This window comes from Salvia miltiorrhiza, chromosome 1 (genome assembly GCF_028751815.1).
Source record: "Salvia miltiorrhiza cultivar Shanhuang (shh) chromosome 1, IMPLAD_Smil_shh, whole genome shotgun sequence".
Lineage (NCBI taxonomy): Eukaryota > Viridiplantae > Streptophyta > Magnoliopsida > Lamiales > Lamiaceae > Salvia > Salvia miltiorrhiza.
Window position 1 is genome coordinate 74,258,037 of NC_080387.1, and position 17,407 is coordinate 74,275,443.

The following is a 17,407-nucleotide window of genomic DNA, read 5'->3' on the forward strand; positions in this document are numbered from 1 at the left end:
TTTTCAATAAAGACTCTATTTCCTCCTCCATAGCTTTGATCCATTGCTTGCTTTCAGAGCACTGAATTGCTTCTTTATAAGACCTAGGCTCTCTGTAATTTACCTCTTCAGCTGCTGAGAAAGCAAAGCTAACTTGATCTGCTTCAGAGTATCTGGCTGGAGGTTTAATGACTCTTCTAGCTCTGTCTCTGGCTAGATGATACTCACTGAGGTCCTCAGTATTAGCCTGTTGTTGATCATCTTCTTCCTGTTTTATACCTGTCACTTCTGATACTCTAGACACTACATCATTAATAGGAGTGTTATCACTAGTTTTATCAGTGTTTACTTCAACTCCTCTACCAGTAAACTCAGTAGTAGATTGCTCCTTAAGAGGCATTATGTTTTCTTTAAACACTACATCTCTACTGATTAGGAGTTTTCCCTTTCCAGATTCTATGCACCAGAGCCTATACCATTTAACCCCTGTTGGATATCCCACCATAACACATTTCAATGCTCGGGGTTCCAACTTATTCTGCCTAACATGCATATATGCTAAGCATCCAAATTTCCTCAAGTTTGAGTAATCTGCAGCCCTACCAGTCCACAGTTCTTCAGGGGTTTTAAAATCAATAGCACTAGAAGGGCATCTATTTATAAGATAAGCAGCAGTGGTAACTGCTTCTCCCCAAAATTTAGGTGGCAAACCTGAGCTAGAGAGCATACACCTAACTCTCTCAAGGAGAGTTCTATTCATTCTCTCTACAACCCCATTCTGTTGAGGATTTCCAGGTACTGATTTATGTCTTTTAATTCCCCTATCTTTACAAAATTCTTCAAATTTTCCAGAGGTGAATTCTAAGCCATTATCAGTCCTTAAACCTTTCAACTTACATCCCTTTTCATTCTCAACAGCACTACACCACTCAACAAATTTATCAAAGGCATCAGACTTGTGTTTTAAAATGTAAACCCAGACTTTCCTAGAGAAATCATCTATTAGAGACATGAAATATACACCTCCACCTATAGTGGTGGTTTTGGATGGGCCCCACAGATCACAATGAACATATTGAATAGGTGCAGATGAGACATGTTTGCCAACAGGATATGAGAGTTTCTTGCTTTTACTTAATTCACATGCATCACAAGTGTTCAGTTTTTCATCAGCAGATAAACTCAATATACCCTATTTCTTTAGTTCAATTAACCCTTTTTCACTAACATGCCCAAGTCTCTCATGCCACAATTCAATATCACACGTAGAGGCAATTTCAGACTCACCAACAATAGTTTCAGCAACTAAATGATACAAAGTCTGTTTTCTGGTTCCTTTCAACACAATCTTATCTTCCTTTAAAACATATATATCATTAACACATGATTTAAACTCATAGCCTTTCATTTGTAGTGATCCAAGGGATATCAAATTCCTTTTTAGACTAGGAATATATCTAACTTCAGTTAGGAGCCTTACAGAATTATCATGTAGCTTTAGCTTGATTGAACCAATGCCTCTGACAGGGCAGACTTGGTTGTTCCCCAAAACTACAGATCCCAGGTCCTTCATCTGCAAATCAACAAACCAATTCAGGTTAGGACACATATGGAAAGAACACCCTGAATCTAATATCCAACTATTCTCAGTTTTAGAAGATGTGATGTTTAAAGCTTCAGCTTCTTGGATATTTTCAGCAAGGTCGGCAGTGTCTGATGAGCCTTTTTGAGCTTGTTTTCTTTTCCAGCTGTAGCAGTCTTTCTTGATATGCCCTGGCTTCTTGCAGAAGTGGCACTTCTTGGTTTCTTTCTCATCATCCTCCTTCTTCCCTGATCCTCCCTTCTTTTCTTTGAAGGGCTTCTTGGATTTTGCTTTGTTGAACTTTGCTTTGACATTGAGGCTTTCACTTGCGGTTTCTTGTCTACCATCAGAAGCTTTTTGCAACTCCCTGGATTTCAAGGCATTCATGACTTCATCCAGGGAGATAGCAGTCTCCCTCCCATACAGCATGGCATCCCTCATGTTGTCATAGGATTTGGGCAGGGCACTCAGGAGCTGGATTGCCTTGTCTTCATCTTCTAGCTTTACATCAATATCCGCCAAATCATCCACGGCTTTATTGAATTCATCCAGTTGATCAGAGAGATTCTTCTCTTCTGAAACTCTAAAGGAATACAGCCTCTTCTTCAAGAAGAGCCGATTTGCCAGAGACTTAGTCATGTAGAGGCTCTCCAGTTTAGCCCATACTGCAGCTGCAGTGTCTTCTTTTGACACCTCTCTTAGCACTTTATCTCCCAGATGTAGGATGATAGTGCTATGCGCCTTCTTTTGCATTTCAGCAAATTTCGCCTTCCCATCTCCTTCTTTAGGTGCCTTTTCTTGAGTCAGAACATCATCAAGGCCCTGTTGGATGAGAACGGCCCTCATCTTCATTCTCCACAGGGAGAAATCATTCTTCCCTGTGAACTTCTCGGTGTCGAATTTGGCAATCGACATTTGGTAGTGAAAAGAATGGTGATTCCTCCACCGATCAAGAACTCCTCCGATTCAGATCTCGAACAGTTGGTGTGCGTCGATCTTCCGCTTCCCACAGACGGCGCCACTTGTTGTGAAATTTGTTCGGGAAAGCAATCAACGCAGCAAGAACTTAAAAGAAAAGAACACGAAGGCGATTTACGTGGTTCGGATTTTTCAATCCTACATCCACGGTGCAGAACAATCAATTCTATTTCACTATGAACACTCAAGAACTTTACAATTACAATTGAGAACACTCAACACTAGAAGAAGTGTATAGCCTACAAATCTATCAAGATTGCTATAATTCCTCACTCTCAACTAGCTTACAGTAAAGTAAATTCTTAAGCTACGACTCAACAACTAATCTATGTATTTAATCAAAAGAAATAGCAGTTGAGAAGATTTGAGCTACGCGCCGACTTCTTGAATGACGGAACACAGATCCGTTGAATCTGTTGTAACTAACCTAAAACTGAACTCCCTTAACTCTTGCATATTTGCTAACAGATCCCTCAGCAATAGACTAAACACCTGTGCATATTTTACCCGTCAGAGGAATCGAACTCCAGACCAGAGAAATCACGATACCAGAGAAGTCAATATGCCAGCGGAGTCATCGTCAGAGAAGTTGATGCCAGAGGAGTCGAATGCCTGAATGCCAGAGCAGCGAACTCACATCACCAGAGAACTCAGTTTCAGAGGACTCAAGTCCAGAGCAGTGAAGTCACCAGAGAACTCAGTTTCAGAGGACTCAAGTCCAGAGCAGTGAAGTCACCAGAGAACTCAGGTTCAGAGAACTCAAGTCCATTCCGCTGGTGACCCATTTCTCTGGCGAAGTCAGAGAAAACGTGTAGACTAATTGTACGTAGATACTTTACTCACAACTTATAAATAAATATATCTATCAAATAAATTATTCTCCTTAATTCACGTGCCCAAAAGTTTGAGCCACTTATAGTGGGACGGGGGGAGTATTTAGTAGAAGTAATAAACTAATAGATTTTCTAAAAAAATTATTGTATGACTAAATAGGCCAAATTGTTAATTGAAAAATTAAATATAATAAATATTATATTTATATTTTTTATTTTATCAAATAAAATAACATTAATTATGCGTAGAACGTACGCTCTTTCTCCTAGTTCCTTATAATTGTTTTTTTTTTTTTTTTGAAAATATAGTTCCTTATAATTGTTAAGTAAGATGTTAAACCTTATGTAAACCAAATGTTTTGTGCATTTTTAGATATAAAGAAATTTGATTCATGTCCTTCTGTCAAGTAATAAATTTGAAGGTCTTCTACAACTTTCAGGTACAATTCCACAATGCTTTGGAAACTTGACATCCCTTTACAGCATTGAGTGAGGCAATTTTTTTTTTCTACCTTTTATACTTGATAAATATTTTCCCCCTATATTTATGTATGAAATTTGAATTAAAATTTAGCGCTTGGAAAAGCATAACCATAATATGAAAAGAAAGCGAGTAAATATAGAAGTAAAATGTTGTTTGGTAATTAGACGAAGCGATGGCAGTTGATGATGAGTGGATGATTGTTGTGTTGTAATGAAATGGGAGGTGGGGACACACACTACAGTGCGCATACTGTCTGTATCACTTTCGACATTTTCTTCTCAACAATTTAACGTTATTCAATTTGTTCGTTGGGGGCGGGGGGCCTTATCTTCTCCCCCTGCGCAACACTTTGGAAGGAACAATTCCACAATGCTTTGGAAACTTGAGTTCTCTGGTCATCTTTCATTTAAATAAAAATCAGTTTCGTGGTCTCATTCCAGCAACATTTAGCAAGGGGTGTAGTCTTGAATCCATCAATTTGAATGGTAACAAATTGCAAGGACCATTACCTAAATCCTTGATCAATTGCGGAAGTCTACGAGGCCTCGATGTTGGAAACAATAGAATACAAGACGAATTTCCCTTTTGGATGGATGGCCTCCCTTGGCTTCGAGTGTTGGTCTTAAGGTCTAACAAGTTTGATGGGAACATGTCACTTCTATCACATTATTAGAGAGATTGTTGTCAGCCTTTACAGCAATTGACTTATCCTCCAATAGATTTTCTGGGAGTATTCCAAATTCCATAGGAAATCTTAAGATTCTCAAATACTTGAATTTATCCCACAATAACCTCATAGGTAATATACCTTCATCTCTTGGAAATATGAGTGAACAAGTTGGATGGAGAAATTTCAAATGAATTGACAAGGTTGACATTTCTTTCAACACTAAACCTTTCAATGAATAATCTAGTTGGACAAATACCACAATCTACTCAATTTTCCACATTTGAGAATGATTCATACGTCGGAAACTTGGGATTGTGTGGAGTTCCGTTGACGAGAAAATGCAACAAGGAGAATGGACATCGAATGCAGCCAGAAGAAGAAGATGGCGAAGATGATGAGTATGGATTTATAGATGGATTTGGATGGAGAAGTGTGGTGATGGGATATGGAAGTGGATTCATAGTTGGGATTGGAATTGGTTACATCATTATTAGAAATGGAAGGCCAAGATGGTTAGTGGAATTCTTTTTCGGCATTGGATATAATAATAAGAAGAAGAAGAAGAAGAAGAAGAGACGCAGCAGAGCTACACCAACACCAACACGCAGGAGAACTTAATTGAAGGATTGTGCTCGAATTGTGTTTTCTTTTTCTTATCTCCTTTTTAATGGCTACTTTAGTGTACTGTTTGTGCTCGATTTCAACTTTAGAGTTTATGAAATATTGTTGTTTGTTCGTGTTGTTATGTCTTGAATCTCCCGTTTCGAACTACGGGGCTCTCGCTGAGATCTATAAATACTATAAATACTTGAGATCTGTAATAATCTGTAACCCTAGCCGCATAATAAAATCTGTCATCCTCTCTGTCCGTGGATGTAGCTATATTGGTGAACCACGTAAATCTGTACATGTCTTCTTTACATTTTCTGTTTGATTGTGCTCTTTAAATCCTATTCTGTCACAACAGTTCGAATATGTTATGTTTTAATTTCATCTCGTTTAGGTAATTTTTTTTAGATATATTATAACAGTTTTGCGATATCATGTGGCATCTAATGTCCGTATTCGTATTCAAACCTTGTGACCTATTAAAGAAGGAGTTAATATATTAAGTTAATAGTTTTTTAATATCATACTATTTTTCTTAGAGAATTACTAATAGTCAAAATTTATTTTAGCTTGCAATATAAATGGCATCAACTAGGCTTATTGTTTGTGCACAAAATTACAATTAGCACTCTGCATTTTCAGTATGGGGAGAGTTTCCCTATTTTTCCTACTCATATTGTTTTCTTGTCTTAGCCTCATCAAATCAAAAGTGATGAATATTCACTTCTTGCCTTCAAATCCCTCATCACTTTAGATCCTCACAAACTATACCTATTATAAAATAGCCTTATTTTACAAAATTTGATTTGCCTATTGTATCCTTCATATATACTTAAAATAAAGTTAATTATGTAATTTAATATATTATACATATAATAAATCTAAAAATATAGTATTATTGTTTATCTTTTATATTTTAATAGTTATTTAAGTAGTAGTATCGATTAGGACTCTTCATCCACATAAGTTACTATGTTTTATTAATGTAAATTTAATAATTCGGAATTACAATACAAATGATTACTTTTAGAAGTCTAGGTTTACTAGAATCCTTGTAATTAAAATTAATAATGTAAAGATGAAACCTAGAAAATAAACATGACGAAAAAATGGGGTGATATTTAATTATTAAAATTATTTTTTATACTCCCTCCGTCCCACGAATCTTGACACATTTCCAAATAAGGTAATAATTATTACATTCTCTCTCCTACTTTATCATTTTTACACTTTATTAACTACACACTTAAAATACTAATCTACAACTCCTTAATTCTCGTGCCGAAACAAAACGTGTCAAGATTCGTGGGACGGAGGGAGTATTAATTTACATAATTTTTTTTTCAATTTTATGAATTCTACAAAATTATACTTTTACAAAATTATACGATAATTAATTCAAAAAATACATTAAAATAATAAATATTACTATGAAATGAAATATAAATTTACACTCATAAAATATACTCATTCATTAAAATAATTTCTTTTTATATGCAAAGAGGCAGACTTTTCACACTCGCCTCTACCAAAAACAGAACAGAACCCATCTTAAGCCAATTCTACCTCAAGAAAAACCTTTAAAATTTCATTATTCACATCTCGAACTGTTCTACACATATAATTCTTGATGAGATATTCCACATCTTCAATCAATAATCTCATCAAATCGATCACTAAACAATCAATGGAAACCAAAAATGTGGAAATTAATGTACAATATGCATCTTAAATGACTGAATTCATAAATTCTCATCATTCATCATCTTTGGACTCGGTAGCATTAAAGGAGCCTTCTTCATCAAAGGAGCTTTCATCATCAAAGGAGCCTTCTTCATCAACATCAGCAGCATGAACACCCACAACATCAATCTATACTATAATAAGACTATAAGACTGAGCTAGTTTGAATACAAATCAAATTTAATCACAAATATAATCCATCTATACTAATAGAAAAAGTGTCATGAGTACAAAATATTACTCCCTCCGTCCACTAATTGTTGGCCTACTTTCCTTTTTGGGACGTCCACCAAAAAATGTCCTACCCATTTATAGTAAGTCTTTATAATTTTTTAATTGGTGGGTCCCAATAACCAATACACTTTTTCTCCACTCAACTAATAAACAATACACTTTGTGGGTCCCTTTCTCCACTCAACTAATAAACAATATATTTTGTGGGTCCCTTTCTCCACTCACTACATTTTTTCTTAAAATCCGTGTTTTGCCTCCTAGGCCAACAATTAGTGGACGGAGGGAGTATATTAAATCTATTTATAGGAATATATTAATTCATTCAATATTATACTAAATCTATTTGATATAAATCTGTAGCCATTTGATAAGACATATGAATAAATATCTAATATCCAATAAAATATATTTAGAAGAATATATATATATATTGATTCATTGAATATACATTAACATTCTATCTGGTTTCATTTTGTAAACAGCTACAAATTATTATTATTGGTACTTAATTAAACCTAATGATGACATGTGACACCAAAACAAAGAGAAAATTGTTCATATCAAAAGATTAGCTTCCTTCAGTCACATTTATAATAGTAATTAATTAAGTCAGAGCTTATAATCTTCAACACAATCCAGAATAGTACTCCCTCATGTTTTTTTTACAAGTGTCCTATTTAGCTCATTTTTTTGTTTCTCAATAAGTGTCCCATTTCAAAATTTGAGAGTATATTTATGACATTTTTCCTATTTTATCTGTATTTAATACTTGTATGAATGTAATAATTAGTTGTATATATGCATTTATTATGATAATTACTAAGGTTACAAATATAAAATATCTTATTTTATTGGTATGTGTATTTTGACGGCTGAGGACACTTAATAAAAAAACGTGAGATGACAATCTAATACTAATACAAAGACTGAGAGTGGGAATGGAGAATATGGTGCCTCACCTTTCTGTCTCAATCTTTCAAACGTCCCATGCCAGAAAATTAACAGATAAATATAGGGTGTGAAAATAGATAATATTCTGAGGATAATCATGTGTTTGTGTCAAAACGTTGTAGCAACCACAATGAACCTACACACACCCACACACATTATAGAAACACCTCCCTCATTTTAATTACTTGTGAAAATTCTCATCTATAGACTTATTAATAAGAAAAACAAAAGGTTGCAAAGTAAAACACTTTGACCAGAAGAAAATATTTTATACCATCAAAATGTAAACTAAAGTATAATTTGAGAATGATTAGAATTTGAAATCCCATATTCAAAAATTGATCAGCAGTTGCAATACTAACCTTGTAAACTTGATAGCAATGGGTTTCTAGTCGAAAGAAGAAGTGGCAGTAACATCAACGGAAGCATATCTTCCCAGTTGTAATTGCAGTTTCTTAACTCAATCACTCCGAATGAAATTTTAGACGGCCAATGGATCTCTTCTAGTTTGTAGCAATGTTTCATGCTTAGGCACACAAGATCAGGGAAGCTTCCAAATTTTGGTTTCCATTGCACCAAATCACTGTCTTCAATTAGAAGAAACTGAAGTTTCAAAAAACTACCCTCTTCCGCTTCCCACTTTGAACCCCGAAAGGCGTAGGCTCGCAATTTGAGCACTCTAAGATATGGCAAAGAACCAATTACATCCATGTATTCCCAAGGAAAACCCATACCACTCAAATGTAACTTTTTCAATCGACGTGGAAAGATTATCAACGAACTAGGAAACACATAATCGTCCTTAGCCACAGGATTTGTGATACTACATTTCAATATCTCCAAACTTTCAAGTGTTGAAATACAACCAAAGCAACTCAAAAGGTCATTATGGTCATCATAAGGTGTAAGCTCGATCTGAACTCCTAATTTCCTTATACAAGGAAATTTCCAAGAGTGTTCCAAGATAGTACAAATGCTGGCATTCACACCTACAAGTGTTGAGAGTTTTTCTAAAGATGCTGTGGAGTGTTGGCCCAATATCATTAATTCCCCAGCCCAAACCCAAGCCCAAAATCCCTAACCCTCATTTACCCTAAGTCCAAATCAGTCTCACCCATTTTCCCTCTCTCTCATCTCTACGCCGCTCTACTCTCCCTCTCCCGAGACCCTTCATCTCCCCCGGCTTCTGGTCTGCTGATCCCTCGAGCTCTCCCCCCAATTAATGGCTGCCGTTATTGTCTTCCCAAATACCATTTACTCGACCCCTATTAATCCCCGCTGTATTGGCTTTCCATTGGAGAGAGTTTTACACACTGTTTTGACCGGAAGGCTCTGCTATTCCTTCCTGAAGTGTCGCCGGATTCCTGTTCGTGGTTTCCTGATTGGTGACTGTGTGTGTGAACCTCGCTCCGATTGATTGCGTGTATCGCCGGATTCCTGACCGTTGGATTCCTGTTTGGTGATACTTTGTGGATTTTGGTGGCTGTGCAAAGCAAGACTTGAGTGCCGATTAGTTCTCCCTGTTTCCCTAAGCTGTGATCATTGAGCTGCCGGAAGAAGCCGTGCCTACCGTGGGAAAATCTGAGCCAAAGTGTCCCCCAGGACACACTTTTCCCACCTTGATTCTTCTCTGGATTTTCTTCTTTTTCTGTTTTCTTTTGTTTCCCTCTTTGAACTGTTAACTTGCTGTGTTTCTGGTGTTTTGCAGGTACCAGCAGGTAGAAGAAGAAATTGGAGCTGAAGACAGAAGATCTGGAAAGGAAGAGTGAAGTCCTAAAGAAGATTAGAGTGAATTTGGTGCTTGAGCACGAAGTGAGACGGACCGGAGGTTCGGGAACCAAGAGGAGTAATCCCGGCAAGGCGAAGATACCCAACAGATGCAGAGTGACATGGAGCTACAAGGCTCTTCCCCAATATCTCAATATGCTCTAACTCTTTCATATCCCATATTTCTCTTGGTACATATGACGGAGCTCCACAAATTCTAATGTTGTTATGCGGATGTATAATCAAGATTTGAAGATTGAAAAGTTTGGATATGGTAATGGTTGTAGGGAGTTCTCCGTTGCAAGTTAGAGCAAGGTACTTTAGTAGGACTAGTGCCAGAATTTCTGTTGGGAAAGTGTACAAACGTAGATTAAGAGCATCTAGTTTCCCAAGCAACTTGAAATCGTCACCTATTGGGATTGGGTACTGGTGGTATGGACCATAAAAAAGGAGAGAACGTGCACAGGATGCACAGCTCAATCTCACGGAGTTGCAAAAGTCTTTGATACCAAAAAAGAGGAAATAAATAACTGAAGGGAAAAACAGAGTTACATCACATTCAACGATTAGAGTTAAATGATCTTTAAAATAAAATTTCATAATGAAAGAATTAATTAGTTCTGAGAAATTTGAAAAAAAAAATACTCCTACAAGCTTATACGTGTATGTAACGTATTTAAGCCAGCTTTTAAATATATATTCAAATTTAAATATTCAATATTGCTTCTATAAATTAATCTAGTTTGTAACAGAATTACAAAATGTACATATATGTGTTATATTTTCAGATAAAATAATATATTTTTGAAATAAATAATGAATTTTAATATATACCTAGAATTTAGAAAGACCGTTCATGATGCAATTTTGCGTCGGAGTTTTGTTGGGCCTTCTTCGTGGTAGGATTTGGGCTGCGTTGCTGGGCCTCAATGATGGGCTTCTTCCAGGATTCTCTTGAGATGGGGTTCTTGTGGGCTGCCGCTGTGGGCCCTCTCTCCTTATTATATATCGGACTCCGTCCTGCTTTGGTTGGTGGTTTGCAGGTCTTTTAGGGGTTATGGGCCTTATGGCAAAAAAATACACGAATTTTGAAAAAAAATGTAATTTTGTTGCAATTTTCACCTGAGTTTGACTTTCGACGAAATTAGAGCTTAGTTGACAATCGAAAACATCAGGTATAACTTCTGATGATGAGGAGTATTTAGAAGTTCGGAGGTTTAAGAAAGTAAAAATTAATATATTTGACTAAATTTTGACCGTCAATTAAGCTCTAATTTCATTGAAAGTCAAACTTAAGTGAAAATTACAACAAAAATATAAATTCATGTATTTTTTTTGGCTTAATTGAAAGTTGAGGTGAAAATTGTAACTTTTTTTAAAGTTCGTGTATTTTTTTGCTATAATCCTTTTTTTTATTTGTTTCCTATTCACCTTTTGTATGCTCTTTATATGAGTACTCTAGTCCGTTAATAAAAAATTTGTTATAATTTTTTTTTCGTCCACAAAATTTATTCTAATCATTTTTTTAGAAATTATTTCACTAACTATTATCTTTCAGATTTTCATATATTTACACATATTGTCATTACTTTGTGGGGGTCATTCTCCACTCACTAACTATTATGACACAATCAACTTTTCTTAAAATTGATGTCAACCTTCTCTTGGACAAATTTTCGTGGATTAAGAGAGTATATCTTTTCTTTTATTGGTGTTTTTTGCTTTAGGTTTTTTTTAGAAAGATTTGAATGAGACTCGACTCAAAGTCTGTATCTTGTGATTTCAGGTGTTTTAGATTTTTTTTCTCCTTCGGTCTGTACAAAATTAGATTACTACCTTCACATTCACATAGAGTGCTTTGTAAATGAATTATTTAGGAATCTTGGTATGTACAAAAACAAAATAGATTGTAAATAGTTTCAATTAAAAGATTAAAATTGTTAATTAAATTTTATAAACAAATTAAATTATAAGGTTAATTATCCAATCAAATAACCAACACTATATAATAGAAAATTACCAAATTAGTATGCGTGTGCCAGCCTAATAATAGAGTGGTTAATGCTCAGGGTCAAATGTTTCCGATTTGAGTCCATCATGATGATCGATCTTTAAATTTACTCATTAAAACCTCGCAACAAATTGAGGAAAAGAGTGCCCTATGTTTGTTCAGCAACACACTACCAGTTAAGCAGACAACAAATGGAAAACACACACAAATACAACACAAAAGCTAAGTTATTTTGTTTTTGTTTTGTAATTTGGATGCTTGATTTTGCGTAGATTTAGGGCAGCTTATGCAAATGTGGGATTCTATAATATGTGTTGAACATTAACAAAAGAGAAAATTGCACTTAAATACACAAACTTTGCCGGAAATTCATATTTGACGCGATGTTAGGATTTTACATTTTAATACACTAATTTAACAACTTGTTCAATTTTGACACTTTTTTCATTTTCCCCAAATTAAAATTCGACGTAGCGCTTATGTGTCTGGCCGGCACACGCCATTCCGTTCGCCGGTGTAAACACAAAACGATATCATTTTTTGTTAAATAAAACGACGTCGTTTTACACTCGTGATTATTTAACCCCAAATTTAACTCGAACAAAACCGATCTCAAATGAATCCACGAAGAAGATGACAATGACAAAGACGGCGAGGAAGCGGACGACGTCGTATTATTCGACCCCAGAAAGGTGTGGATCCGCCTCAGAGCTCTCATCAATGGTTGTTTTTGTACCAACATTTATGTATACCTAATTATTTGTGTCTACTTCATCAAATTCAAACCTATACACAAAAAAAAAAAAATCTCCCAAATCCGTCTGCTAGGGTTACAACTAAAAATCAATTTCGATGATGAAAAGTCATGATTGATTTGATTTGATTGGTGTTCATCTTTACCTACGGGAGGAGTAGACGAGGGTGGCGACGAGCGCGAGACTGGCCATGGCCGTGACAACGATGGCTATTCTGACATTGAAAGAGGAGGGAATGAGGGCGTTTCCCCCTCTGCTGGAGCCGCCGTTGGCCTCCACGAAAAAGAAGATCCGGCTCCGACCATCACCGCCGAGAAAGATCTCGGGCATATTTAACTCTATCAACTCGAATAAACGACGTTGTCTGCTTCATATTTAATCGGAAACCCTATTTTTAATTCCAAGAACAAAACGACGTCGTTTTTATAAGTATAAAGCGACACCGTCTAATTACACGCAAGCAATACGCTGTCGTTTCCATTCCACGCTGGATAAGTGAATGACACGTAATAGCCACGTCAGATTTTTCGGTAACCGAAAATGAAAAAAGTGTCAAAATTGAACAAGTTGTTAAATTGGTGTATTAAAATGTAAAATCCTAACATCACGTCAAATATGGGTTTTCGGCAAAATTTGTGTATTTAGGTGCAATTTTCCCTTAACAAAATAATTAACGACTTGCACGGTTTTAGTCAAAATTGTTGAAGTTAGAATTAATTGGAAAAGCTTCTTTAATTTTCCACTAATGGGACCATAAATATGTGGTTGTATTTGATCAAATGGGATCCTTTGTCCCAAAATATAGTGTGTACCACTCGTATTATGTTATAATTTTTAATTATTTTTTATTAAATTTTACTCCCTCCGTCCCGCGAGTCTTGACACGTTTTTCTTTTTGGGTCGTCCCACGAATCTTGATACGTTTCCTTTTTGGGCAATAATTATTACCTTCTATCTCCTACTTTATCACCTTTATTATATTCTCTCTATACTTTATCACTTTTTTATTACCTTCTCTCTTCTACTTTATCAATTTTATACTTTATTAATTACACACTTAAAACACTAATCTACAACTCCTTAATTCCCGTGCCGAACCCAAACGTGTCAAGACTCGCGGGACGGAGGGAGTAATTTATTATGCTTTTATATAATATAAAGATAATTAACAAGGGTTCACTCATCCATTTAGGGTTTTATAATTATTTTTTATATTTATTTGAATTAATAATAGATTATTTGGGTTCATTAATTCAAAGTTAGGGTATATAATTTTTTAAATTTTAATTTTTCAATGATAAATGTAACACCCCGATAATTTAGATTTATTTTATAAGTTTAATTAATAGTATTTTCTTGTATAGCTTATTTTTTTAAATAATTACATGATACATATAGATATGCACCGTTAATTTTATCTAGACTATTATTATTATTATTATTATTATTATTATTATTATTATTATTATTATTATTATTATTATTATTATTATTATTAGTATTATTAATGATTCCTATCAGAATTAGAACTCCTTTTATCATCTTTATTCTTTATCTTAGTAGGAGATATACATAGAAAATATTTTTTTTTTATATTTATCAAAAGCTCTTTAGAAACTAGTATAATTATGGGATCTATTTTCAAACCCTAAAGGAGACGGACACACTAATTAATTAGGGTTTTAGAGAGCAGAGAGGGCCAGAAACGTGTAGAGTCAGATTTTCGCAGGAAATCAAGTTCTGGCAGTTTCGGGAGAACGGCCATAACTTCCTCCACATAACTCCGATTCAAGCGAAACAGGTGGCCACGGAAAGCTCTCTCGAAGAGGAAGAAGTCGTATTTCTGGGAAAAATACGATTTGAGGACGTTTGAGGCTTCAAACGAAGGCTTGAAGCTGACTGGTCTGTTCAGCTGCGATTTTGACGATTTCTTCGGGTGCGGCGCTATTAAGACCTTCTTTCCGGTTTTGTTTTGTTTCGACATTAAGGTGAGGGATTTTACGCTTATTCATATAGTTATATATATTTTTATTTTCGCGCTTGATTACTTGTTTACGTGCATCTTATGACTATGTTATGTGCGATCATGGGACCTAAGCCATTGATCTATGTTATGTGCGATCATGGGACCTAAGCCATTGATCTATGTTATGTGCGATCATGGGACCTAAGCCATTGATCTATGTTATGTGTGATCATGGGACCTAAGCCATGATCTATGTTGTTATGTGCGATCATGGGACCTAAGCCATGATCTATGTTGTTATGTGTGATCATGGGACCTAAGCCATGATCTATGTTGTTATGTGCGATCATGGGACCTAAGCCATTGATCTATATTATGTGTGATCATGGGACCTAAGCCATTGATCGATCATGGGACCTAAGCCATGATTTATGTATGTGTTTGGTCATGGGACTTAAGCCATCGACTCAAACTATGATTATGTTTGTCAAGGGGCTCTAGTCTCTTGGCGTATGTTTGCAAGTATGATAATGTGATTTAATTATATATGTGACATATATGAATATTTTGTTATGTTCCTCACTGAGTATATTTTCAATATGCTCACCCCTTATCTTTTCGGTTTTGCAGTTTTAGAGTCGAGGTGGCCATGGAAGTCGAGAATGACTAGAGATTTAGTATTTCCATAGAAATTTAAGTTGAAACATGTTACTTTTTAGTTTATCATTTTATTTCATGTTACTACTTTAGTTTTGACAAGTTGATTTTAAATTGGTTTAAACTTTTATAATTCAAGAAATTTTATTTTTTATATATTAGTTTTCAAAGATTTTATATTGAAAAGTTTATGAAAATTGGGGTGTTACATAGTGGTATCAGAGCGGGTCTACGTTCCTGTAGACTCGTGCTTTAAAAAAAATTGTTTTGTTTTTAAAAAGGTTTAAGTAAGCTTAAAGGGTTAAATAAGCCTAGTCATTCGAAACTCATGTGCTGCATCGACTCCAAGGTATGTGTTTTAATTGTTTAAGTATATGGCCGTTATGATGTTTTACATGACTTTTTTTTTTATGATGCTTTTATGTTCTAGTACTATTATGTTTAGCTTCGTTAGAAATAGTTGAAATTGTGAAATCGTTAGATGGCACGGACACGTCAAACTCCCACTAGAGCTCAAGTCACCCTACAAGCACGAATTGAGAAATTGCGCGAAGAATATGAAAGATTAAGTGAACGTTGTGAATTCTTGCGTGTACAATGCGAGAGATACGAAAGGATTAGGAGGCTGCAATCGGTGTACGACTGCTATACATGGAGTAGCGACTACGGGTTCGTGGAACACGTGCGAAGGATGAAGTTACCTCACAATAGAACTAGATTATATGGCTCAAGAATCGTGACTAGAATTTCGAGGACGAAATTATTTTAAGTGGGGTAGGTTGTAACACCCCGATAATTTAGATTTATTTTATAAGTTTAATTAATAGTATTTTCTTGTATAGCTTATTTTTTTAAATAATTACATGATACATATAGATATGCACCGTTAATTTTATCTAGACTATTATTATTATTATTATTATTATTATTATTAGTAGTAGTATTATTAATGATTCCTATTAGAATTAGAACTCCTTTTATCATCTTTATTCTTTATCTTAGTAGGAGATATACATAGAAAATATTTTTTTTTTATATTTATCAAAAGCTCTTTAGAAACTAGTATAATTATGGGATCTATTTTCAAACCCTAAAGGAGACGGACACACTAATTAATTAGGGTTTTAGAGAGCAGGGCCAGAAACGTGTAGAGTCAGATTTTCGCAGGAAATCAAGTTCTGGCAGTTTCGGGAGAACGGCCATAACTTCCTCCACATAACTCCGATTCAAGCGAAACAGGTGGCCACGGAAAGCTCTCTCGAAGAGGAAGAAGTCGTATTTCTGGGCAAAATACGATTTGAGGACGTTTGAGGCTTCAAACGAAGGCTTGAAGCTGACTGGTCTGTTCAGCTGCGATTTTGACGATTTCTTCGGGTGCGGCGCTATTAAGACTTTCTTTCCGGTTTTGTTTTGTTTCGACATTAAGGTGAGGGATTTTACGCTTATTCATATAGTTATATATATTTTTATTTTCGCGCTTGATTACTTGTTTACGTGCATCTTATGACTATGTTATGTGCGATCATGGGACCTAAGCCATTGATCTATGTTATGTGCGATCATGGGACCTAAGCCATTGATCTATGTTATGTGCGATCATGGGACCTAAGCCATTGATCTATGTTATGTGTGATCATGGGACCTAAGCCATGATCTATGTTGTTATGTGCGATCATGGGACCTAAGCCATGATCTATGTTGTTATGTGCGATCATGGGACCTAAGCCATTGATCTATGTTATGTGTGATCATGGGACCTAAGCCATTGATCGATCATGGGACCTAAGCCATGATTTATGTATGTGTTTGGTCATGGGACTTAAGCCATCGACTCAAACTATGATTATGTTTGTCAAGGGGCTCTAGTCTCTTGGCGTATGTTTGCAAGTATGATAATGTGATTTAATTATATATGTGACATATATGAATATTTTGTTATGTTCCTCACTGAGTATATTTTCAATATGCTCACCCCTTATCTTTTCGGTTTTGCAGTTTTAGAGTCGAGGTGGCCATGGAAGTCGAGAATGACTAGAGATTTAGTATTTCCATAGAAATTTAAGTTGAAACATGTTACTTTTTAGTTTATCATTTTATTTCATGTTACTACTTTAGTTTTGACAAGTTGATTTTAAATTGGTTTAAACTTTTATAATTCAAGAAATTTTATTTTTTATATATTAGTTTT

At 35.2% G+C, this 17,407-nt stretch overlaps 1 protein-coding gene and 1 long non-coding RNA gene across 2 annotated transcripts; both read left to right on the plus strand.

Moving 5' to 3' along the window:
• The first annotated feature begins 4,757 nt into the window (after nucleotides 1–4,757).
• On the plus strand, nucleotides 4,758–9,832 carry LOC131013119 (receptor-like protein 20). The gene is made up of 2 exons (XM_057941134.1): nucleotides 4,758–5,038; nucleotides 9,772–9,832. Exons 1-2 carry the CDS (start codon nucleotides 4,758–4,760, stop codon nucleotides 9,830–9,832), a joined length of 342 nt encoding a protein of 113 aa, XP_057797117.1.
• A 4,236-nt stretch (nucleotides 9,833–14,068) lies between these two features.
• On the plus strand, nucleotides 14,069–17,382 carry LOC131006142 (uncharacterized). Its single transcript, XR_009095423.1, has 3 exons — nucleotides 14,069–14,584; nucleotides 15,193–16,645; nucleotides 17,215–17,382. It is a non-coding gene; the product is annotated as an uncharacterized LOC131006142 (long non-coding RNA).
• The last annotated feature ends 25 nt before the right edge of the window (nucleotides 17,383–17,407 follow it).